This window comes from Sphaeramia orbicularis, chromosome 17 (assembly GCF_902148855.1).
Source record: "Sphaeramia orbicularis chromosome 17, fSphaOr1.1, whole genome shotgun sequence".
NCBI lineage: Eukaryota > Metazoa > Chordata > Actinopteri > Kurtiformes > Apogonidae > Sphaeramia > Sphaeramia orbicularis.
The window spans coordinates 24240791-24266374 of NC_043973.1; the positions used below are offsets into that span (position 1 = coordinate 24240791).

At 38.9% G+C, this 25584-nt stretch overlaps 2 protein-coding genes across 2 annotated transcripts in view; one reads left to right on the plus strand and one right to left on the minus strand.

The window, feature by feature from the left end:
* Positions 1–24766, minus strand: part of clcn2a (chloride channel, voltage-sensitive 2a) — a 96587-nt gene extending 71821 nt beyond the window's left edge. The window contains exon 1 of the mRNA XM_030161417.1: positions 24740–24766. The gene's annotated coding sequence lies outside the window, so the exon portion shown is untranslated. The remainder of the gene's footprint in view (positions 1–24739) is intronic.
* On the plus strand, positions 198–4063 carry LOC115437366 (zona pellucida sperm-binding protein 4-like). Its single transcript, XM_030160594.1, has 8 exons — positions 198–474; positions 584–771; positions 1816–1913; positions 2002–2159; positions 3015–3207; positions 3287–3434; positions 3526–3601; positions 3984–4063. Exons 1-8 carry the CDS (start codon positions 198–200, stop codon positions 4061–4063), a joined length of 1218 nt encoding a protein of 405 aa, XP_030016454.1.
* Positions 24767–25584: the final 818 nt, after the last annotated feature.

Here is a 25584-nt window from a genome sequence, read left to right on the forward strand (position 1 = left end):
GGCTTCTCTGCAGATGGATGAGCACACAATAACTCCACCTGTTCACCAGAGCTGATTAACTCTGCAGAGCTGGCACGCAATTGACTTCTAATGACAAGAGGTGGAGTTGTTGATAATCAATCATGTATAAAGACAGCCTCTCATGCACTGAATCCTGTTGTTGCGGGTTTGGCCACTACATAGATTCCAACACCATAATGGAGCTCTTCAAGGATCTGTTTGGTGTTCTGATAGTACTTTTGGCTTGTGATGTCACTGCTGGTCAGTATGTGCCATTGGTGCCAAAGCACTGGTCTCCCCCTCCCATTGTTCCTCAACAACAGTCTAAGGTCCCTTCACCTACACCTCCCTTTGACAAGTGTCAAGTGGAGGAGCATGAGAAGATACGTTGTGGGACTTCAGATATCACCCCTGAACAGTGTGAGAGCGTAAACTGCTGCTTTGATGGCCGACAGTGCTACTACGGCAAAGCAGGTATTGTTTTTTTTTTTTTTTTTTTTTGGGAGTGTCAAATTCTACATGAAGAGTGTAAAATATCTCTAAACGGTTCTGACAGAGGAATTCCCTCGTTCTTCTCACTTAGTGACTGTGCAGTGTACCAAAGACGGGCAGTTTGTGGTGGTTGTGTCTCGAGACACCATTCAGCCCCCTATAGATGTGGAAACGATCGTTCTGCTGGAATCCAATGATCCTTCATGTAGCCCTGCAGGAGTCACGTCTGCTTTTGCTATCTTTCAGTTCCCTGTAACTGCATGTGGCACGACAGTCAGTGTGGGTGTAGTTTTGGTTTTTGATCTAATATGAAAATGTTTGGGGGGGCGGGGGGTTGCAATTAAAATCTTATCATTTAGTAGATGGAAAATGGGTAAGAAAAACAAACTTTGTCTGAACTTTTGGAAAAACTTGGAACATTTTGATATCTAATCATTTAAATGCTAAAGTATTTTCATGTTGTTTTGGGTCGGTACCAGTGCATAAGAAACTGACTGGTTTCCAGGTGTTGTTGGGAAAGCCTTTACTTTATAGAACCTGTGAACTCAAGATGAACACTTGTTAGTAAAATACACCACCTTTTAGAGGTTTAAACACTGTTAAAGTACAATAATGTGCGTTATTTATTTAACCCTTTCATGCACGAATTATGACAACCATAGTCAAGATTTTTTTCTTTCTTGTTTTTATCCCCCCCTTAGGCATGAAAATAAAGCAATTGAGTTTTTTTAATGAAGTTACAAAAATGTCCATGCGTTTAATTTTTGAAGTAAAGAAACGTGTTTAAAACCCAATATCAGAAAGTGAGATAAAAACAAAAGAAAAGATTTTAATCCTACTAATCTGATGTTTTCTCACATTTTAACATATTCTACTGCTAGTCATTACTCACTTCATGGAGGTAATATGCAAAAAAAACCAAAAAACTTTTTGTCTAACAAATAACAATTGATTTACACTAAAACATGTTACTGCAGATCAGGTTTATCAAGAACAGCAAAGTTACAGTAATGGGATGAATTGCAGTGTATGGGATGATGTATAAGTGTCCACTGTGTTGGCTGATAAGAACTAAAACAACAAAACCCATGAATATACAAGAGAACAGCTGAAGACTAGCTGTCCACTGTAGTGACCACTATGCATGAAAGAGTTAAAGGGTGGTTTTACAGGCCATGTTGTTTCAGTTTGTTTGTACATTAATCAGACTTTTTTTCTGTCATTTTTTTTTAAAAAAAAAAGGGGAGAATCTCACAACTACTTGTCTTGGTTCTTTTTAACCATAACTGTCAAACACTCATTTGTGCCATCTACCCTATGCAGGATGAAGCTGATTTTGTTGTGTATGAAAACCACATGGCTTCCTCATATGAGGTGGGTGTTGGGCCCAGAGGATCAATCACCAGAGACAGCCATTTTGAGTGAGTACACAAAGTCATTCAGCTTCTGTGGTTTTTGTTTCAACTGGAATTTTGAGAGATTAAGTCATATTTTTTTTTTTTTTAACAGGCTGTTGTTCCAGTGCAAATATTCTGCCACTGCTGTGGAGGCGCTCGTCCTAGAGGTGAAGGACCTTCCTGCACCTCTGTCTGTTGCTGGTACAGGGCCCCTCAGGGTGGAGCTCAGACTGGGAAATGGACAGTGTCACACTAAGGGATGTGTGGAGGGTGAGTTTCAGGCTCAAATATGAATCGACAATGAAAATAATCATTAGTTACCACTAGGGATGTAACGATTACCGGTAAAATGATAACCCGCGGTAAAATTGCAGACTGTTAGTATTTAAATTCTTATGATTACCACACTTTTCTGGAGAAAACACCGACGTAAAGATATGCTTTTATGTCAAATATTTGATTATAGTTTTAATTTATTACAAATTTGATTTTATATAACTAAAATTTGGAACCAATATTCACTTTTAAAGTCTTTGAAAAGGTTTGTTAAGCGTCTGTGTGTTATTTATGCAATAAATAATATGCATTTTTCAAATCGGATTTTATATATTTTTTTTTTTGTGTTTTCTAGCCTTTTATGTTGATATAGTAGGTTAAAGTGGAAAAAAATTAATAGGCAGTTGATATAAATGAAGTTGTGCTGGAAAAAAAAGATACCAAACATGGGTATAATAAACATTTCTTTAAATAGTATATCAAAAGGAGTGAAAAACCAAAAATAGGCTCAGACCACTAAGGGTTAATATTTGACTGTTTCTGCCAACAGAAGGTACATTGTGTCAATTATATTATTTGTTTTTTTTGTTGTTGTTTTTTTTTTTTTTTCAAACTATAAATTGGTAAAATTATTTCAGTGTGTATAAGTACTTTTTGAACATTTTGAGCACAATTTCAACAAAACTGCGATAATAACTGATAATTTTGGTCACAATAACCATGATATGAAATTTTCATATCGTTACATCCCTAGTTACCACCCTACAAATGTCATGGCGATACTAAACGACAACATTACAGATGTTCATCCTTTTGTAAATACTGATACCAGTTATGTTTAATTTTCAGAGACTGCAGCATATAGCTCCTTCTACGCTCCAGAAGATTACCCAATCACTAAAGTGATGAGGGAGCCCATTTATGTGGAAGTTCTCATTCTGGGGAAGGAGGATCCAAACATCATCCTGACTCTGGAGCACTGTTGGGCCACAAGCAGCTCCAGTCCTCACAGCCTGCCTCAGTGGGACCTCCTAACTAATGGGTATGATGAGATGTGAATGAATCCTCTTAAATAGAGGAAGCTGGTTTATTCGCTAAGTATGAGCGCTTCTTGGCTACAGGTGTCCTTATCCTGATGACCACTACCAGACCATAGTGGTACCTGTGGATGAGTCCTCTGGGCTCCGTTTTCCAATGCACCATAAACGTTTTATCATGAAGATGTTTGCATTTGTGGAGCCAAAGATCTTTAGTCCTCAGACTGATTCGGTAAAGTATCTGGTTAATTTTTATCTTTTTTTCCTCTACACAAAGAACATGTCTGTAACTAAATGTCCACCCCTTAACCCCCCCCCCCCAGGTGTACATCCACTGTACTGCAGCAGTGTGCTCTCCAAGCAGCACCAACTCCTGTCAACAGTCCTGCCACCGGCAACGTAAGTAGTAGCTTATCTGTAGGAACTGGAGATGGACTGACTATCTGATCAGATACAAACTCGAAGATGATCTGCATCCTTATTTTTCTGCTTTTAAAATGGTCCACTCAAAGCACACGCTCTGTCTGGTTATGCCTCAACACTGAAATTATTTGTATAATGCTTGTCCAGCAATACTATATAAAACCTCAGTTCACTCTTAAAACTGACAAGATTTGACATGTCACTTAATTGCTGTCTTCATTTGATTCCATTAAAGGAAACAGATTTCATGCTAAGTTATTCCAAACCAGACTTTCATTTAATGCAATGTATATCAATTCTGGGTCTCTATGACTATTCATTGCATCATCCCTGGAAAGAGTTTAATGTTCTCTTGCAGGGAGAGGCATAGCTGCAGAGAGGAAAGTTTCAAACCAGGGGACGCTGGTATCGAGTGGAAAAGTGATCCTGACTTCATGACAAGAAAAACGATGCTCCAGTCTCTGAATTGAAGCGATGACCATCCACTGGCATCAATGTCTGGTCATGACTTTTAATAAAGCTTGTTATAAGCCTGGCTTACAGAAGTTGTCTGAATTTCTAATCTGAAGGTCAAACTACTCCCCTCTTTAGGAGGTACATTTCATGCTTAGGCAGCAAGTTTTGCCAGTAATGTAACTCCTCTTGCTTAGTGCTGAGAAATCACAAGGTTGAATAACAGCTCTGTGTTTGTGGTGAGTCTACAAATGTGGAGCCCTGGTAATTAAGGTAAAGCTTTAATAAGGCTGCATATAATGAACTATAAATGGAAATGAGGGGGACGTCATACTGAGATGCTGATTAAACAGTAACCACAATAGTTTTGAGTACTTCTTATGCATTACATTAGACAAACATTATTTACACCTCCTTTCTCAGACACCGATCCATCTCCTGCCTTCCATAGCACATTAAGATGAGCATCACGCCTCCTCCAGACTCACTGCTTGACTTCCTCCTTCATACTCTTTATTTTTTGATAACAGTCCCTCTAGGTTTTCTTGTATGTGTGCTACAACCCGCAACATCTCTTTCCCCCACTGCTCTGTGCACCACCTCCCTTTTTTGTCCTACTCCAACTCCACCCCCCTCTTCTCATTGAGATGGGCATCACGACGCCTCCAGACTCGCTCTTTCTGCTCACATGAACAGGAGGTGCAGAGGGAAAGCAGAGCAGCCGTAAAGGTTCGTTCTGACTGACGAGCAGAGACAAGGCCATGCTGTCAGGGATGCTCGTCTCCCTCCACTTTACCTCCAACGTGCTGCGAAGCATTTAAAGCAGGACGTACGATATGTATTAATGGAGCATCACTTCCCTCGTATAGTGGAGTGAAAATGCAAATAGGTTGTATCACCGGTCGGAAAAGCTGTGAATGGGTAGCTGTAATGTGGACACTATGCATATGTTTGGTAAATGCTGGATAGATAAAAAAAAAAAAAGTGAGTCACAGAAAAGCCAATTACATCACTTATGATATATATACTCTATATAACTGCAAATAAGTCAGCCCTCAATAAGTTTCAATAAATATTCTTGACCAAATGCTCAATTAAATGGAAGAACATTTTTTTCCTCTGGCTTCTGTTCATCTAATATTTGCTGCTTTTAATTATAGCAGGAATTTACATGGACCCTTATCTGCAAAAAAGATAATTTTGTATTCATACTGTGGTGTTTTGGAGCAAAGAAAACCACCTTCATGCCCCAGTGACCTGCGTAATTCCCAAAATACAGCAGGACGCTCAAAGGTGCCAAAATGTTACATGAAGCGAATATTCTCAATGACAAAAACACAACAAGTGATGCAACAAATCTTAGCCAATTATTCACAGTCAATTTAACACATAGCTGGAAAGAAAGCAAACAGACAAAATCTGGAAATGACGACTGTTAAGAGGTCAGTTTCACTTCATCTTCATTAAAGAAGCAGCATCATGGCTGTGTTGGTGTTTCCTAAATTAAATGACCCATATCTGTCAGCTGGACCGGTGAAACACTAGAGGAAAGTGGCAGGCACTGTTGATTTTCGTGGTTATAGTTAGATCGCACCCACATATACAGTACTAGACACCAGCCCACCATCAGCACCAGACAAACACCCATGGGGAGTTTAAACGTAGCCTGTTGGTGTTTTTTTTTTTTTTTTTTTTTTTCTTGGGCCTACGAGAAAGCACTCATTGGCCATCTGGAGCATGGCCCCCTGGGACAGCAGCAGGTGGGACCCTGTGGGTTAAATGAGCTGTTATCTGTAACCAGTTTACCACCCACATGACCAACTTCTGCACCTACATTAGTCAGCTTACCTCCCACAGCCCGAGCCCTCCACACCAGTTTAACTCCTGCCTCCCACTGTTTGCTATTGACTTTGATCATAATACCAGTTTGGTGTGGATTTCACACGGGAAAACGATGTGTTTATCGCAAATAAATTAGTGTCATAACTGATGCATCTAGCTCCTGTTGATCTAATTTATCGATCCCTTTAGGGCCAATGGATTAAATATAGACAAAACACCCAAATATGGGCATGAGGAAGTAGAATGAGCCCATCTCTGCATCAGTGCTGGATTGTGATTGTGATAGGCTGAGACACCTGTCAATCAATCACCAACAAGAAGACAACTCATCTACTTTAAAGACAATACTGATATCCTATATTTTCCTACAGCAACATAAACGTGATCCTGTGAATCAATATTTCCTGAGTAACAAAAGAGCTCAAGCTTCAACTTTTAAGACACACTAGAGCTACGTACATATCAACTATTAAGTTAATCAACAAATATTAATATTTTTTTATGTATTTAATTATTTTTCAAAATTGCAGCATCTTAAATTTGCCTTTTTTCTGGTTTCTTTAACAGTTATGACAATGAATTAATAATATCTTACGTTTATGGACCAAACAAGGTATTTGAAATCATTTATGGCCTTGTCACATTTATCATCTTTTTGTTTATTTTTTATTTTTTGCAAGAGAATATCTGATTGATTAATTGACACAAAAAAATACTTGATCTTTTCAGCCCCAAAGTACCACAAGATGACACAGTCTGTTACAAACTGGGTATGAACTGTTGTAAATACTTTTATTATTTTATTATTTCAATAAATATTTATTGATTTATTTGAGGGCAAAACAATATTTAATTTCACACTTGGGTAAATCATTGTGTGAACATGTGATTAACAATGTGATTATTTTGCTTGACTGAAGCTTGTAATGATGAATATTTAAATGTAAATTCACAGACTAAAAATAGAATCAACACATATTACGTAAAATGAAATCCACATACTATCAAATACTACTACTTTCAAATAAACTAGTAAGAGTGTCTGACTGATTAATTTATGACATGCACCAATATAAATGATACTACTAGTACTAGTTGAATTGAACATCCCCGCTACTTGACTAAATATGGAAAAAAACAACAAGGAGAGAGTCTCCAAAGACAGCTGTTGTATCTTATAAAACCTTATATTTATGACTTTTTAACAAATATACATCTTCAGTGTGAAGAAACTGTCTTGGGGCTGAAAGAAACTTTGAGAGTAGGGAAGGCGACGGGGAGACAGATGAACACAGCTCTGGTTTTCTGAATACTCGACTTGATAGTTCTAGACAGAAGTTGGTATTTGATTTTACATTTAAAATCTAAAGGGATTCAGACAAAAGAGCTGCCTCAGCTTCTCAAATATTCAGGTTTGATTTTTCCAAATCTGAAGGCAAAGACACACCAATCTGACTTTTGTCAGTTGAACATCGTCAGGCAATCTGGCGAGATCGGTGACATGAGTTTGGTTGGTGTGTTCTGTGTGTTTGGCCGTCATTAATGCTGTCGCCAGTCTTTTCAGCCAATTCAACATGTGTAATCGGCCACTACCTGTCGTTCAGTCGGGCCAATCTGATTGGTGGAGGGATAGCCCTTGACTAGTGAATCAGTGAAGGAGAAGTTTACATGAATACAGCTGGGCCAAGGTACTTCACACTATCATTGTCTTCTATAATAGGGCATTCACTGCTCATATCGTATCTGAATGAGTGCCAGTCAGTGTTGCCTATGGACTTCATTCATTCCATGAAGTGAACACTGTTAGCGTTGTTAGCATAATGTGATTTCTCCTTACTTTTCACCTGTGACATCTTTCTTCTTCCACAAGAAGAAGCCCGAGAGCTGACAACGCCAATATGTTTTTATTACCAGCCATCCGCTCAACAAGTACAACAATAACAACCCTTCTTGACTACTCAACACTCTCTGCTGAAAACAATGACTGACGACAGCAAGCTCTGTGTTTTGGTTTAGAGAGATGTTCCGTCATTTTCCGGTTTTACGTCTTGCACAAGCGTAGAACGTATGCTGAAGTTGGTAGATTTTGGTGTGTTCTTCACACTTTTTTGACTGTGTCGGGGAGACGGGAGCCGACTGATCAGTCAGACTACCTTTTCTGGCAACGATCGGCAGTCGAGTTGGTGTGTCTTGGCCTTTAGAAGAGGCACAAAAATACCTTTACAGAGCAAAGAAAACAAGGTCACTGAGTTGACAAACTACTTTTACTTCTAGCTCAGCTTTTCATTTTATTGCATTTGTCGAGTTCATGCACATCATCTTCCTTCCCATTCATACTTCCATTAACAACTTCTCTGCACTACTTAGTTGAACCTATAACTCCCAAAGGAGATGATTTCAACATGAAAAGAATTGCGCATGTCTTTCAACTTTTCTGCTGCATAAGATCCCCACTTTACTAGCTGGTCCATCACTCGTTTTGCCACCACAGACCATGTGCAGGCCTCGCACAACAGATGAGATAAAACTTCTTTATTATTCAGCAATTCCCCAAAGCCCTGCAGGATAATTTATTCACTGAAGACATAGCAAGGACAAATATTTGACACTCTATTGGCAAAAGCTTGAAGATCTAAAACTCTGCTACTTTATGCCCCTTTTCAATTAATACATATTCATGAGACTAATCACTTTTTTTGTTTTATATAAGAATGGATGGAGCTGTCGCTGCAGAGGGGAAGATGGATGTTTTAGACCCTTAAACTCGTGCAAACAGTGCTGTTGTGGTGCTTTGATTGCTTAAGCATCTGCTGAGTGTGTATTGATGAAACCAGGGGAATAACAGGAGGACTAAAGCACTTGTGCTAATCTGAGTCCTGTTGCCTCCTGGGATGAGATTGAAAATTGAATTAGAGGAGGAAGTGACAAATTTGACTCATCCTGCTGTCTACATTTGCATTAATATAGGTGGCAAGGCTGCTTTTACAAGAGTTACCTATGAGTCACAGCATGCACACACACATAAGCACCCCAATAAACATGGACAACCTTGATGCTGTCGAGCAGACCTGTGTGTGAAAACACATTATAACACAGGCCTATCATATTAGTCGAAAAGATGGGGGAGGGACTGTGGGTGGAGATGTCAGGTTGTCTAAAGGATCAAGACCTGAGGTGGAACTGGTAGTTTTGCAAAGAATATTCATGTCGATGGATTAAACATGCAACAGGTTTAAAAAGAACATCACATGGAGTCAGAGCCTTAAACAAGGAGATAAGAAACTACTTTTTTTTAACATAAAATAGAACCTCTTGAATTGAAGTCATTCACTGATCCAACTTCCTCTGATGTAAATACATAGCGATGTATATTATGACCTTGTAAGAGTGTCTCTTGGTGATTCTCTGGGGTATGTGTAGTATCAGCTTATTTTCATCACATTAATGTTATTAGAAATGTTCCATTCTTGATGGAAGTCAAGAGGAACCACAACACCAAAACATTAAACCGTCAAACAGCACGATTCTTCATTCTTCATGATGAGAATCTGCAATGTCCATAAGGTTTTGTAACATATCCAAATATGATAGTGAGGAAAATCCCACAACGCCATCAGTCAATTCCAAAGCCATTACAATGCATGGCGACTCATTTCTTTTGCATTTAAAAGTTTCCTATGCAGGATCTGCACATTCCTGTGTTTGCATTAAGTTTGTGTTTTTTCTTGACAGTAACTGGGTGTAAGCTAACAGTCGCTTATGTTGGCACCGAAGAACTGCAGAGCAAATATTAGGGTTTTTAAAGAACACTAGTGCATTGACGGGTTCTAGATCCTCTGATACAGTTCATTCCTTTACTTTACTTTCTTGGTAAATTCCACTGGCATTTTCAGTTGAATAACCTCTCAGCTGGCATGCCTGCTTCTGCACATTAAATTTGACACCATGGCAATGTGGCCCTATTGTTTATCTGTTGTTAAGTAACCCACTTCAGTGATGATTCTATGATTCTGGGCATAGTAATGTGATTGGGATGCCATTATATTTCAAAATTACCTATATCTCCCAAAATATTGGTCCTATCAACTTGCCGTTTTTGCTTGTCTCTTCCTTGACCAGAAGTACATAAGTATGCCAAACTGCAACAGTCAGGTCTTTCTGGAATTTGTGTGATGCCTCAGACACACAGACATTGTCCACTTCCCTTTTAGAATATAGGATGCAACCCAAACCCACTGCATAGAAATGTATTGTATTGTGGCTGTTATCACAGATATACACAACCAAGAAATGTAATTAATATAAACAGACAAAACAGACACGCAAATACACATGTATTTTCTAGAGGGCATGTATAAAGGCAGATTTTTTTTTATTTTTTTTATCCTGAGTAAACATTAAAGAAACCAAATGTCTGTTTGTAGTTTTAAACTTCTCTTCCAACAGAATACTTCAGAAACATTCAACACAATGACGACCATAAATCATTTCTCAATGTCAAAATAATGAAAATGCAGGGGTTAAGTAAAACAACAACACACTGAAAATGGTTTTAGCTGAAAATGTAAACAAAATATACCCCAATGACAAAACGCCCCAATGTAAAATTATATTGTGATAAATTGTTTTTGATAGTGATGATACTGATATTAAACAAACTTAAAAACAGCTTCTACCCCAGGGTCATCAGATTGATAAACCATATGTTGTAACCTAATCACACTTTAGCCACAACTTCATCTTCAAATGTAATAAGATTTTTAGCTGCTTTTATTATTACTATTTATTGCCACAGTGTCTTTTAACACAATGATTTATTCATGTCATCTGCTTATTGTTTGTTCCCTTCTTTTAGTATGCAGAGTTGCACTCCCAGTTTCATTGTACATCCTTGTACAATGACAAAGAAGGCTATTCTATTCTATTCTATTCTATTCTATTCTATTCTATTCTATTCTATTCTATTCTATTCTATTCTATTCTATTCTATATGATATGTTGTTATTGTAATTATTATGATTATTAATGTTATGATTACTACTGATAATTTACTGGGCATAATGGTTAGCACTTCAGCCTCACAGCAAGAAGCTTCTGAGTTCAATTTTCAGTCGGGCTAAAGCCTTTCTGTGCAGAGTCTACTTGCCCCCACCCTCCCTCCAATTAAAAACAAGTCTGTCATCTGTTGGTGCCCCTGACCTGACCACAGCGCTGACGCAGATCTGTAGTTGGTCCATATGCACCTTTAATGGCAGCTCACTGCCTCATGTGCTATTTGCTAATGCTAGTGCTAGGTTCTGTGTACATATTAGGAAAATACAGACACTGGGTTTTACCTGCAGTAAAAATAAAGTGAGTTAATCTTTAACCTTCTCATTCAGAACTAAATATGTGATAACATTGTTCAATAATGCATTTATGACTTGAAAAAAACAAAGTAACCTTGAATTCCCCACCAATCTCACTCCTATACAGAGGTCAAGTCCAAGCCCTTGCACTGTACCCCATGGGACATTATTTTTAGAAAGAATGACCGGTGGTCAGTGGTGAGAGACAAAAATCCTGCAGCCGCTTCAAATGCTGCTGTCATTGAGTATTTGTGATATTGTCCATTTATTGATTTTAATCATCCATTAATCTAACACAGTTGTTAAAGTATTTTTAATCTATTCTCAGGTCTTAATAGTTGTCTTTGATGTCTTTGATTTATATTATACTTTACATTACTCAACTTGAAACCTTTCATTCACATGTTCTGACATGATGAATGACGTATTAAGTAAGGTTGTAATGGTACAGAAAAATTTTGGCTCGGTACATTTTGGTACAGGGGCCTTCAGTTCAATACATTTTTGATACGTTTTCAGTTCAGTGAAGGAGACCAGTGTGTGTGTGTGTGTGTGTGTGTGTGTGTGTGTGTGGGGTGGGGGTGGGTGGGGGGGCTCTGTAACTACTGAAAACCAAATGTAAAACTTAACATGCTTCAGACATCTGATCCAAGCTCTGTGCCTCTGTTATACTCTCTATTGTCATGTTTACCCCCCCTTACTGGCACCCCAGCCTCAGAATAAAGTGGGGGGTTGCAACGGTGCAGATAATTCTGCAGCAGCACAGAGCTGCTGCAGAATGTATATAGGGGAAACCCTGCACATGGGTTCTGCTTGCAACCATCCTGCTCATACTGTGTGCGTTCCACTTCAAGGTTTGTGTGGAAACTTAAGGCAAGTGTTTGTGTTCTTCATATAGGCTACATGTATTTGTTCGGTACACCTCCATATTGTATCGAAGGCCCCAAACCGAAACAGTTCGGTACAAATGAGTGCACCGTTACACCCCTACTATTAAGTGTTCTTGTAATTGTGCCATCACACAGTTGTGTCTGTCTTTTTAAAATGTAATTTTGCAAGTTAAGAAAGTGTATGTTCAAGGCAAAGATAGTAAAGTAACACCTAGTTTTATGTCAAACGGCTGAGTGGACTGCATCTCTGGTCTCCTGTACTAGACATCACTGATCGTTGCTTCAACATATTTTGTATTGAAAGAAGTGAAAATCACTACAAGTCCGGTCATGTTGAAGCTACAGAGACATCTTCACTTACTCTGAACAGACTGTGAAGAAAGCTATGATGACACCACTTAAGTGAGTTTCAGGTGTATAGTCTTTCCATTTACATGTAGTCACAGTCTGACTTGACAGTTTCACACCAAAGTGTGACTTTTTTGACTTGTAAAACTATCTCATAATGACAAAACATCCTACATGAAAAATGTACTTTTTGAGAAATTTTTAAATATCTTGTTGTTCACTTGCAGAAAGCTGTTTTTAAACAGTAATATAGTCCAAAAACAGTCTGTTATTTATTAGGGTTTATTAATTAATACGATTCTGCAAGACAACAGCAAGTTTTTTGTGTTCATAAAAAAGTGCTTTTTTCAGATAGAAGGTTATGTTTTTTGGCCACTGATAAATCATACATGTCAATGATAGCATAATTAGTAGGGATGCACCGATACCGATACGGGTATCGGCATTGAGTATGACGATACTCAGTGTGTGTACTCGTACTCATACTCGTAAAAGATATCCGATACAACTGCACCGATACTACTTATGGCCATTTGACATTCACAGTTCAGTGCAAGGTTATAATAGTCTTGGATTTTTAATTATAGTTTAGTTTTAATTAGTTTTGACTTTTTTTTCTCTTATTCAGTTAGTTTTAATTAGTTTTTAGAGCAGGTTTGTTAGTTTTTATTAGTTATCGTTTTTTTTCTGAATGCTTAGTTTTAGTTTAGTTTAGTTTTAGTATTAGTTTTAGTTATTTCATATATTTTATCTTCCTCATCATCCTATTCAAAGAAATTAGTGAGGCGCGGATATGGGTTACCCTGGACACTTTATTTGGGGGTCGGGTTAGGGCGGCTCATGGACTGAGCAGAGACACAATGTACCGTACAATGTATAAATTCCCTATAGCAGGTTGAGGTGGGGTGCAATCCATACACAATGTCACTTACATGAAACAATGCGAAGATGTGCAAAGCTTGAGAGGAGATGCACAAAGCAGCCAGCAGTTAAAGCAGATAGAAACATATATAAACCAGCTAACCAGCAGTTAAAGCAGATAGAAACATATATAAACCAGCTAACCAGCAGTTAAAGCAGATAGAAACATATATAAACCAGCTAACCAGTAGTTAAAGCAGACAGAAACATATATAAACCAGCTAACCAGTAGTTAAAGCAGACAGAAACATATATAAACCAGCTAACCAGCAGTTAAACCAGATAGGAACCTATTATAAACCAGCTAACCAGCAGTTAAAGCAGACAGAAACATATATTAACCAGTTAACCAGCAGTTAAACCAGATAGGAACCTATTATAAACCAGCTAACCAGCAGTTAAAGCAGACAGAAACATATATAAACCAGCTAACCAGTAGTTAAAGCAGACAGAAACATATATAAACCAGCTAACCAGCAGTTAAACCAGGTAGGAACCTATTATAAACCAGCTAACCAGCAGTTAAAGCAGACAGAAACATATATAAACCACTTATAAACATATATAACCCAGTTCATCAGCAGTAAACCACACCTTAGCAGATTTCTCATATCTTAATCATCTCCAGTTCCATTATTAGCCAACTTTGCTTCAGTTCAGTTCAGCTAGCTGTAGCTAGTAACATCACACGTTTTTTAACATTAGAACAGGTTCCATACCTCTGTAATTGGATTAGTTTTCATCCTCCTCTTTTCTCCTCTTCTAAACTGTGCAGTTCAGGGCTTGGAAGGCCTTTTCATGGTGATAAACTCTCCAGTTTTAACCTGGATGCTAGTCCTGTCTGACTCTGTCCTTTAGCTCTGCTCTGTCTCTGTCACTCACGCGCACACACACGGTACGCCAAAAAAAAAAAAAAAAAAAAAAAAAAAAAAAACGACCCATGTATCACTACAGTAAACCCCAGACAGGACTGTGCTGCTTTGTCCCAGCTTTAGTCTGTATGTTCCAGGTAGAGTGGGGACCAGAAGACGACTGGAAACCACCAGTGACCAGACATGACAGACTGTGAAGTGTCGTATGGTGTCACCAGCTCAAACTGCTGGAGCGAAATAAATTAATTTGATATCAATCCGACATTGACAGAGACGAAAACGAAGGGAATTGTATCCATAATTTTTATACGTTTTAGTTAGTTTTGTAAGCTCACAATACAGTTTCAGTTAGTTATCGTTTTTTTCTTTTAATTAGAGTTTTTATTTATTTCAGTTAACGAAAATGTTATTTCAATTTTAGTTTTCGTCTTTTCGTTCGTTTTCGTTAACGATAATAACCTTGGTTCAGTGCAGCAGGTACGAGGAGGAGGAATAATGTGTGGGGGGGTGTGAAGAGTGTGGAGATTTTTCAAAATAAATGACGGTGACAAAAGTAACGCTGACTGCAAGTAACGTTAAAGACACAGACAGATACAGACGCAGCGTTCTGTCCGTCCTCTGCGCATATTCCATCCGTTTTCCAGGTGCTGGTGGATGTGTACCCAGAATGAGAATACCAGTGGGAATACAGAGCGGTGTGGACCCCTGCCAGCAGAAGTGAAAACGAAACTTATCTCTCATTTCTCTTTTCTCTACCTGCTGAAGCTAAGCTGTTAAACCTTACCAGCGAAAACGCTGCAATATTAGTATCACATTAGTGTAGCCTCTGTCATCTCCATGTTTGTTATTACTGACTTTCTTCTTCTTCTTCTCAAAAAACTTTACTCTTCTTTGTGGTATTTGTCCAGTATGGTTAATTAAGAGCAGTGCCCCCTGGTGGATTAATTGAAAAACGCTCATTCCAACACATTAAATGTCAGTAGCAGCACTTTTTTCCAGTCAGACTAATGACAACGACAATAAAGCACATTTACAAAAGGAACTAACAACTGGAATGGGATTATTAAGTACTTATATTGGTACTTGGTATCGGCAAGTACTCAAATGTAAGTATTCGTACTCGGTCTGGAAAAAAGTGGTATCAGTGCATCCCTAATAATTAGCATGGGATTGAAATTGGCCCTAACTTCAGAAAAAATATGAATGCCGGTTGGAGACAGTCAAGTGAATCCCTACTCAAATCCCTAAAATGTCTCACAATTCACAGATCTGTGTGTCCATGTACTTGGATCAGCTGAGTCCCACCACATTTAAAGTCCAGCATCACGCACAAACTTCTTGCAACTTTTACAACCTAATAACAACACATACTCCTATAGAGGCCACCAAAAGTTCCATAAAGTACAGAAGGAGTTGATTTGTAGGGATAAAAGGGACTGACTGAGCCAAATCTATCTGTGAGCCCAACAGTCTGAGCTACAGAGACACAGCAGAGTGAATCCCTACTCGGATCTCTTACCGGAAATTCACTCGCAGACAGACGACCCACGTGCACACAGAGATTCAGTTACCTACAGGAAGATGCGATTCATCTGATTCAGATTCTGTTATGTAGACAATCTGTGATGCTGTGAGTCCTTTGGCCAATTCTGACTCAAATGACTCAAGTGACTCGTACAACCTGGATCTTATAAGTTAGTGATTCAGAATGATCTGGATCCTTAAAATTATCTGAGATTCCCATCACTAATAGAGGCTAATGGAGAGACACAAATCATTTTTTGATTCTGTTTGAATTGTGCCACCGTTTACACATATGAAGTCTGACATTTTAAAAAATAACTACACAACAAAAGGCATATGACAAAGAAACTTTAGGTTTAGGGTTAAACAGGTCAATGGATTGCATTCCTCATTGCACACAATACACGTCACCAGCACCAAAATAGTTGCCGCACTGGCACATTTTAGCTCAATCATCAAAATCGAGCTAAAAAAGTATTATAAGATGAAAACGTCACTACAATCTGTTCATGTTAACATCCTCAGTGACTATGAACAGATTGTGGAGGGAGGTACACTACCAGTCAAAAGTTTGGACTCACCTGGTTTTAAGCTTACCGGCCAATGGGACGTAAGCTATTGTCGTCATGCGGCGTCTATTGTCGTCGTCTGTCGTCCGTTACAAAAAATTCAATCGTCTTCTTCTCCAAAACTACAATTACGATTGACTTCAAACTTGGTATACAGCTTCTTTATGATCATGTCAACAAAAGTTAGTGAAATTATTTGAATCTGGATCTGATTCTGGATTTGGTGTGACTTTGAAAAATTTCCCCATTATAAGAGATAGGAAGTGGATCGATGCAATAACTCAGTAAATATAAATGATATCCACTGTAAATTTCTACAGTCCTGCCCTGATGGGGAGATGACCAAAACATAATGTCCACATGCTGATCAGGATCTTCTTCTGGATCCGGGAACTTACGGAAAGTTTAACATGGGCTCTTATGGGGAAAAAATTTAAATCGTCTTCTCCAAAACTACAGTTCTGATTGACTTCAAACTTGGTATACAGCTTCTTTATGATCATGTCAACACAAAGTATTGAAATTATTTTGATCCGGATCTGATTCTGGATTTGGTGAGACTTTGAAAAATGTTCCCATTATAAGAGATAGGAAGTGGATTGATACAATAAATCAGTATCAATGATATCAAGTTGGAATTTGAATTTTTTACAGATCTGAACGGAATATGACCAAAACATGGGCTATTTCTGTAATATAATAAATACACAGAACTGGGTGATAATAAACGGCATTTGGATACATTTCCCAAAGCTTTTCATTTGGCCGGTAAGCTACAGGGCCATTAGTCCTATTTTTCTTTATTTTTATGACTATTTCCATTGTAGATTCTCACTGAAGGCATCAGAACTGTAAATGAACACATAAGGAATTGTGCAGCTAAAAAAAAGTGTGACATAACTCAAAGCATGTTTTATATTTTAGATTCTTCAAAAAAGCCACGTTTTGCTTTGATTACTGCTTTGCACATTCTTGGCATTCTCTCGATGAGCTTCATGTGATAGTCACCTGAAATGGTTTCCAACAGTCTTGAAGGAGTTTCTAGTGATTCTGAGCACTTGTTGGCCAACTGTGGTCCGTCTCATGTCATTTAAATGAGAAGGTGAGTCCAAACTTTTGACTGGTAGTGTAGTTACAATGACATCACCTTTTAGCACAAACAACAACTTTCCTAACTTGTAAGATTATCCTTTAAATTGACAAACATTATATGTATAAATAATGGTATAATTCAAATGGGACAGAAATACTATCTAACTGTTGCCTTTGAGTGGAAAAACATTTTCGTGGAAGCTATGTCCCATGAGGCACATTTGAAAGGGGCGGAACTTGACCTCTCTTTTTGTCAGGGTAGTTAACGGGTAACTGGGGCTTCATCTTGTGGTATGGATCGTATTAAATGGAAGATGAATGTGTGACTTTAACTAGCTCTAAAATGTTGGAGGAATATCATAAATCATACATCATGAACCAAAATGGAAAAGAACAAGAGGAAATGTAATGTTATAAGTTGTTTGCTTAATCTTTGCATTACATGTTCTTTTGCTTGAAGAATCTTTTTATTTTGTAAGTCTTAAGTTATATTCTGAGTTATATTTTCCAACTGTATCTTGTATTTTTATTTTAAGAGCTACTGAACAGTCAGGTTTGGTTCGTGTGTGTGGTTTTGATGAACTCACACCTGTCTGTGTTGAACTTGGAGGAAAGGTCAGATTCTACCTAAAAGATCTAATTACATCTTTAGAAAGTAGTCGTGGTAAAGAGCATAGAGCAGAAAAACCAGAATACAAACTTAGGGATTTTTTGTGGTCAAGAAATGCTAGCCTAATTTTGCAGGTGTTAAGCAAGAGCGTACTTTCTGAAACTCTTTTGTGGTTCAGCTATGCAGTTGGTTGGATTGACAGGTGTCCAGAGCACTTGTTAAACTCAAATGAACTTTCAGCATGTGCTTTTTTTAGAATTAGCTTATGGAGTGACTGACATGTTCTGCCAGTAACTATCATTAACCAATAATAAGTGTATGACGAATGATGTCATTGAATAATGGGAGTCTCCTGAGTCACTAAAGACTATAAAAAGGTAATAAAGGAAACTCTTTTGGGTGGGCTTTTTCTTTTTCTCTCTGTGATGAAATGTGTGTTTGATGCTAGACTATTTTTGGAACTTTTTCTATTTTTGCCTGAAGCAATAAATCAAGCTATTGTTTTAACTTTTTAAAACCTCAAACCTTCTTTTTTGGTGAATTCTTCATTTCTCCTGGTTTGGTCCTTCCATCCAAAATGTAACTGGTGAGTTAATTTAAATTACGTGACCCCCCTCTGGTAAGCAGCCTAAATGGAGTAGTCCAGAGCCACCGTTGGTCCAAAAATCTCTAGAACACGCAGCTTTCTGTCCAAGATAACCGGAGATTTTTTGGTACCGACGTGGTTTAAATTTAACAAAACTGGGGCAGTAGTTCATTAACCGAAATAAATTGTGGTTTTTGAGATTTACCGCTTGCTGCGTGTTTACAATCTGATTGGCCAAATGGTGTGAAAACATAGCAGGAGTAAATAAAGTGATTTTTCTTATTTACAGTATGTCAGATAGTCTTGTTTATTGTTTATCGTACACGTTCATGTTCGTTTTTTGATGATGTCAAAAACAATCAGACAGCGCTAGAGGAAGATAAACTTTTCACAAAAAACACTTTGATACAAATTCAAGATATTTATTTTCCCAGTTTGTGTGACTTCACACTACTCTTCAACATCACACACTATATTGTACATGATATAAACACTTTCTCAACCCAACTTAAGAATAGCTCATTTATTATTAATAGAACAGTAATATTAACTACATGATTACATAACTTTGAAATGAAAAATTCTGCAAACTACTACTCTTGATTATGCATGTTGCTGACTCGGACTAAATATATATATGTTTTTCATAGCACTGCTCATTCTTGGATGCGCACTATTAATAGACCTCGAGCTCACAAGTACAGTACAGCTTATCAGTTTGTCATTTATGCACCATTTATTTTGATGTATTAATTTGTCATTTATGCACCATTTATTTTGATGTATTGATAGTTTCATAATATACATTATATAATATAAGGTGCATAGTCTATTTTAAGAAAGAGTTGAGAAGGTTTTTTCTGTGTCTGCAGGCTCTGCAGTGGTCCATTCAGTGGTATACAGGTAACAGCACAATTGGGATGTGACAGGACCTGAAATGGATTCAAGCCAGCCTCTGTGTGGGAGAAGGGACAGAATGCTGACGTTGAGGAACAGGACCCCCCTGATAAACAGCGCTTTTATGTCTGTATGTGTGTGTGTGTGTGTGTGTGTGTGTGTGTGTGTTGAAAAGAGACAGATGGAGAACAAGAGGATAGAGACATATGGCATTTAACTTATATCAAAAATATCTGTTATCGTCTTTAACCACAATGAATAGCACACAATAGCAGCTCCAAATGACAGAATCGTTAACACTTTAATTTCAAAACCCCAAATCCTTTAAAGTGATAGAAGTAAACTGCAAACAGCATGTTCATATTTACCAACCCAACTGGTCTGTGACTCTTTACACCAAACAAAAGAAAAGAGAGAGGCAGCAGATCACACATTGGCAAGTTCGGTACTTTGTCTCAATCTGTGTCCCAATGCACAATACATGCTAAAGAATATGCAAACATTAGCATGGATGCATATAAATATTACATGTTTGCACTAACATTTAGCATATCAGATCACTAATGTCAGATATTTTGTATTTTTCCATTAAGTTTTCCAGGACTTGTGGAAAATGTCAATGACCGATACCTGAATTTTAATTGGGCAATCCGACTGCCAATAGTGTCCCAGTGGGAGAACTGACACTGTCTTCTGTTATCCTGCACCGCTGTGTGCATATTTTTACATAAAATTGTTGCCATAGTGTGGCTTTAAATATTAACCAACCCTAGACATATAGAAAAGAGAAAGAAATAAATGTGTGGTCATAATTGATGCAGCTCTGAAACGAATACACATGCATCCAGTATCACTCACAGTGTGTATTATGTATCATATCGCCGGTGCTGCAGTACCCTGTGGTGGGGGTGTTAGTGTAGGTGTATGTCGGAGTGGGGGTGGGGGTGTCAGCTCTCTACTCCAGGTTGATCATGATTTTGATCTCTGCAGCAGCCGAATCCTGCACCTCCTGCTGTTGGAAGGACATGAACACGCTGCTTGTAACATCTGCTCTGACAGAGACTTAACACACTCATTTAGGCATGTGTAGGTATATACATACATGCAGGTATTCGACATATACACCTACAAATATGTGAACGACCTATGGAGCAAACTTGCCCACACCTCCGAAAAGGGTAAATACAGAAGCATAGATGCACATGTCAACCCTATGACACATCCAGACCTCCCACACCTCTAAAAAAACCACACTGACACCAAGCCCCCTTAACACCGTCTGTCTCCCTTTTCTTTTCTTTTCTTGGAGCTGCCTCTTTTTCATTTTTCCTGCCCCATCCCTCCATCCCACAAACTGCCAAAGGGGGCGGACGGCCACAGCCTGCTGTCCCAGCATGCAGTGCAATTGGCAGCAGTTGCAGAAGGCAGTGACCCGTGCACCAAAACCTAAGTGTTTTCAAACTGTCAATCACTGCTCCCAAGATCCCGCGTACAACAGAAAAAAAGGACAATTCCTACGATACAAGGCATGAGCTGAAGAAGGTGAGGTGAAACAGGGCTTTGTTCATTTATCTCTTTAGCCAATAGATTGTTTAGTATTTCACCAGATAATAAATTCAGAGATCTTAAAGAATTTTAATGCAACATGCAATTTGACCATATCAAATAAATGTCAAGTGATTGGTTTTTTTTCTTTGCTTGAAATTACATCACTTAAAATTAGGGGTGCAACAGTACACATCGTACCATCATACCATTCGGTACGCCCCTAGCGGTTCAATACAAGCATGTAACATGGTACAGGTCATTTTCAAATGACATTTCCAGACAACTCGTGTTTATATTAGAGCTTAGCAAGACTACTTACTTACGGAATTCTACTGTCATTGGTTGGAGCTTGACATGGAGCCCCACTGGAGCCAGCTGGGTGCACCACACAGCCAGCCAGAGCCCTAGCTGTGCACTGCACCCTGCTCATTAGACTTAAAGGGAACTCAGATCCAGTTCCGAGTAAGGGCTCATTTATGCTCTACGTCAGGGGTGTCAAACTCATTTTCTTCCGGGGGCCACATTCAGCTCAATTTAATCTGAAGTGGGCCGGACCAGTAAAATAGTAGCATGATAGCCAATAAATAATGACAAGTCCAAATTGTTTTACTGCAAAAAATAACATTAAATTATACCAATATTTACATTTAAAAACGATCCAAACAAAAAGGATGTGAATAACCTGAAAAAAATTTAATTTGTGATGAAATATAAGTACAATTTTATCAATATTATGCCTCGACTTACTATTTATACATATGCATTATAGGTCAGATCTACAAAGGCACAAAACATTCAGTAACAGGCAGAATATTGTTAAAATTGCATTTAATTTTCTTCAGACATTTCAGGTTGTTCATATTTGTTCAAGTTATTCACATTTTAAAGGATAGTTTGTTCATGTAAACATTTTCATAATTTAATGTTTTTTGTATTAAATCAAAGAGAAAAAATTGGTGTTGTCATTATTTATAAGTTATTATAATATTATTTTTGAGTTTGATGCCCTAACTTGCACTTTGCAAATTCATCTCGCGGGCCGGATTGGACCCTTTGGCGGGTCGGTTTTGGCCCCTGGGCCACATGTTTGACACCTGTATTCTACGTTAAAGACACAGATGGATACGGACGGAGTGTTCTGTCCGTCTTCTGCATACATTACGTACGTAATTCTGTCTGTTTTCCGGCAGCTTGCGGATCCACACCGAGACGGAGAATAGCAGAACTTTTCAAAGAGCGGCTGTGTGCGTTGGTGAAAAACTACCTACATATTTATGACAGCTACCCTTCTCAATATGAACATTAGTATCAACATTAGTAAATCCTCCTGTCGTCGCCATGTTTGTTATAATTGACTTTCTTCTTCTTCTCAAAAAAATGTACTCTTCTTCGTAGTACTTGGAAAGTATGGTAATTAAGAGTGGCGCCCTCTGGTGGATTGATTGAGAAATGCTCATTCCAATATACTGGACACATGATAGTATGAATGTAGGGATGCATGACAATGTTAAAAATGGACATACCTATTTACGTAGGTAAAGCGAGCATAAATGACCCTTAAGGCCTTCCATCAGCTCCCAGTTACATTTTGGTGCACAGCCGGGCTCCAGCCGACCTTTGCGTCCAAACTGTACCATGAACCATGACACAAGAACCACAATACCTTCCAAACCGTGGATAACCCATACTGTTACATCCCTACTTAAAATATAATTATATGAATTATTCAACTCCTAGCTCATTTATTACACCAATAACATTTTATTTAACCAGAATAATGCAGTAATCCTCACTGATAGTATATCTTTAACACCAACAAGAGTCACGATGATGGCACTTTATTCTCGTTTTATTGTCTTGGTAAATACTTTAGTCAAACATCTGATTATATAAAATGTTACTGCAGGAAACGCATAAATGCTGGAGAGAAATGGCATGGCATTTTGGTACAATAGCTGTGAATGACGAGATTTCTGTGCCGCTTCCTCCTGGAGAAGTTATCAGACAAATCTATGTTTTTTTCTCTGATCCATGTCATCTGCTCAGTCCTGCTACAGCACCAGTGTCTCCGTGCTGCCAAAACCTCTGAATCTTCCTGATGGCAAACAATAAAACACTGAGGGCCTTTTGTCAACATTAAAATCTAATTTTAGATTGTAGCTACAACTGCAATAAACTCTGTCTCCCCCCTGGTTAAAAGCTGTAATTGTCATGCATGTCACTGACTTTTCCTAGAAGACGGGGAACGTAGATGTGTTGTTTCAGACGAGGGGACGGTATATGATGAATATGCTGCCACTATATACTTCGAAAGTATCAGGAGACAAGCTGTCCAGTATTGCTTGCATGTGCAGAAACACACATACGTGCATCTATTTTTGGATAATGGAGTGTGGTGCAGGGAGTGAATGATAAAGTCATTGATCTTAGCTCAATGGTCAGAGTAGACGGAGGAGGAGGAGGTGTGTGTGTGTCTGTCTGTGTGTGTGTGTATGTGTGTGTGGTTGGGGGTAACAGCACGTTCCAATCCAAAGAGACACAGACTGCCATTTTACATTACTATTGATCTTTACACTGAGATGAGCAGCGTGGCATCGATCGTCACACCAACGAGAGCAGAAAAACACCTCTGTGCCTCTTGGGCCAGACACATCTGCACAAAGACAGACTGACCAAGAGATTGCATGTGCTGCACAGAAACACGTGCTCACACACACACACTGAAAAAAAGGGGAAAAGGAATAGAGGATGAGAGGCAACTGCGGTCTTGACACATTCACCCACAGTGCATCAAGATAGAGACACAGAAATCAGGGGGGAAGGACACTTTAATCCACTGGTTTTGTCTGACTGCCTGCTATCTTTCTTTCTCAACATACCAGTGTGAAGTGCTCCAGGATATCACTGTCAGCCCAGCTATGACACGAGTGGCTAAAACTGGTGCATGAGGCAATTAATATTCATAAAACACTCTACTTTTAGTCCTTAAGTATTAGGGGCCATGCCGGCAATCAGGAGAGACAGAGGGGAGCATGACAGAGCAGTAGATGGTGTGGGGGGGGGCATGAGGTGGGGGACAAGATCTGCAGGAGAAATGGAGGAGATAAGGCAGACACAGGACGTGAGTGAAATATAAGCAGAGCATAGGGCTGTAATCTTATTTCAGGGGTATTAACATCTTAATAATGGCTCATTAGGCCATACATAGTGATAGCCATGTATGCATGTCTTCAAGATGAACAAATTAATCTGACATAGAGGGTGAAATTTGGATTGATAAGAATTCATTACAAAGATGGGGAAGCTGAAAGTGATGCAACACCTGTGGATCAAGGTGATTGAAAGGAGCAGAGAGGATAGTGAGTGCTGCAAGGTACCAGACTGGAGACTACCACAGAGAAATAGATGTGTTTTTTTTTTTATGGAGAATTGGGCTATTAAATGCACCTTTAATAAAAAAAAAAAAAAAAAAAAAGCTGCACAGAATCTCCTCCTATCCTCCTGCTGGACACTTCGCCTATAGCAGCCTGCTCCATCCTGTGATCAAACATGAAGCCACACAGACTCTACGTGTCCGACCCTCAGCATCATCCAAGCTCTCATCCAAAACTCACCAAAGTTTGCTGATACTGAAGCGTCCGGTTTTCGGCCTTGTCCTTCACCATTGCCGCAATATCCTCAAAAAGATGCCCAATCGGAGACTTACAGGAGTGCGAGCAACCCGCCGGTTATTCTGCGTCTGTCATCGTGTATGTGTGTGTATGTGTGTGTATGTGTGTGTATGTGTGTGTAACAGGTTTCTTATCATAAGTACCGATGCATGATGCAAAGCCTGCCGCCGCCGCCGCGTGTGTGTATGTGCGTGTTTGCGCGCGCCCGTCTGTGTGTATTTATGTGTGTGTGTGTATGTGTGTGTATGTGTGTGTGTGCACCAGATGAGAGCAGCTGGCTGTCGCTTGCACAGCGCCGGTGCGGTCTGACTGCAAAACACCGCCTCCCTCCTCCACTTTCACCGAGCTACTGTCTCTCCCCGGACTTGATCGGACTGATGTTGAGTATTTGTGCGCCGTCGTGAGCTGATGTGTGCAGGTGTGACTTCTACACCAAGTTCAATCATGATGTGCGTGTGTTCTGCTCTGCTGCGGTGTTTCTGCTGCCCTTTTGCACCCGATTTGAGTCATCTCTGGACCGATGAAGCGTGATGACTAATTCGCATGGGTGAGGCTTGAGCTGGGCATAAATGTATTGCTTATGTCATACAGAACTCTTTACAATTTAGAGGATAAATAAAGAAGTATCCCACTGCTGACTTCATGGGCTATTATTGGTATCTAAAACCTGAAAAAAACTCATCCACTGTAGAGGAAAGTTACATGTATTCTATATATCTTTGCATGCATTCTATTTGTCACATAGGCTTTTCCATCTGTTCCCTGTGTCTTTGCACAGATCACATAAA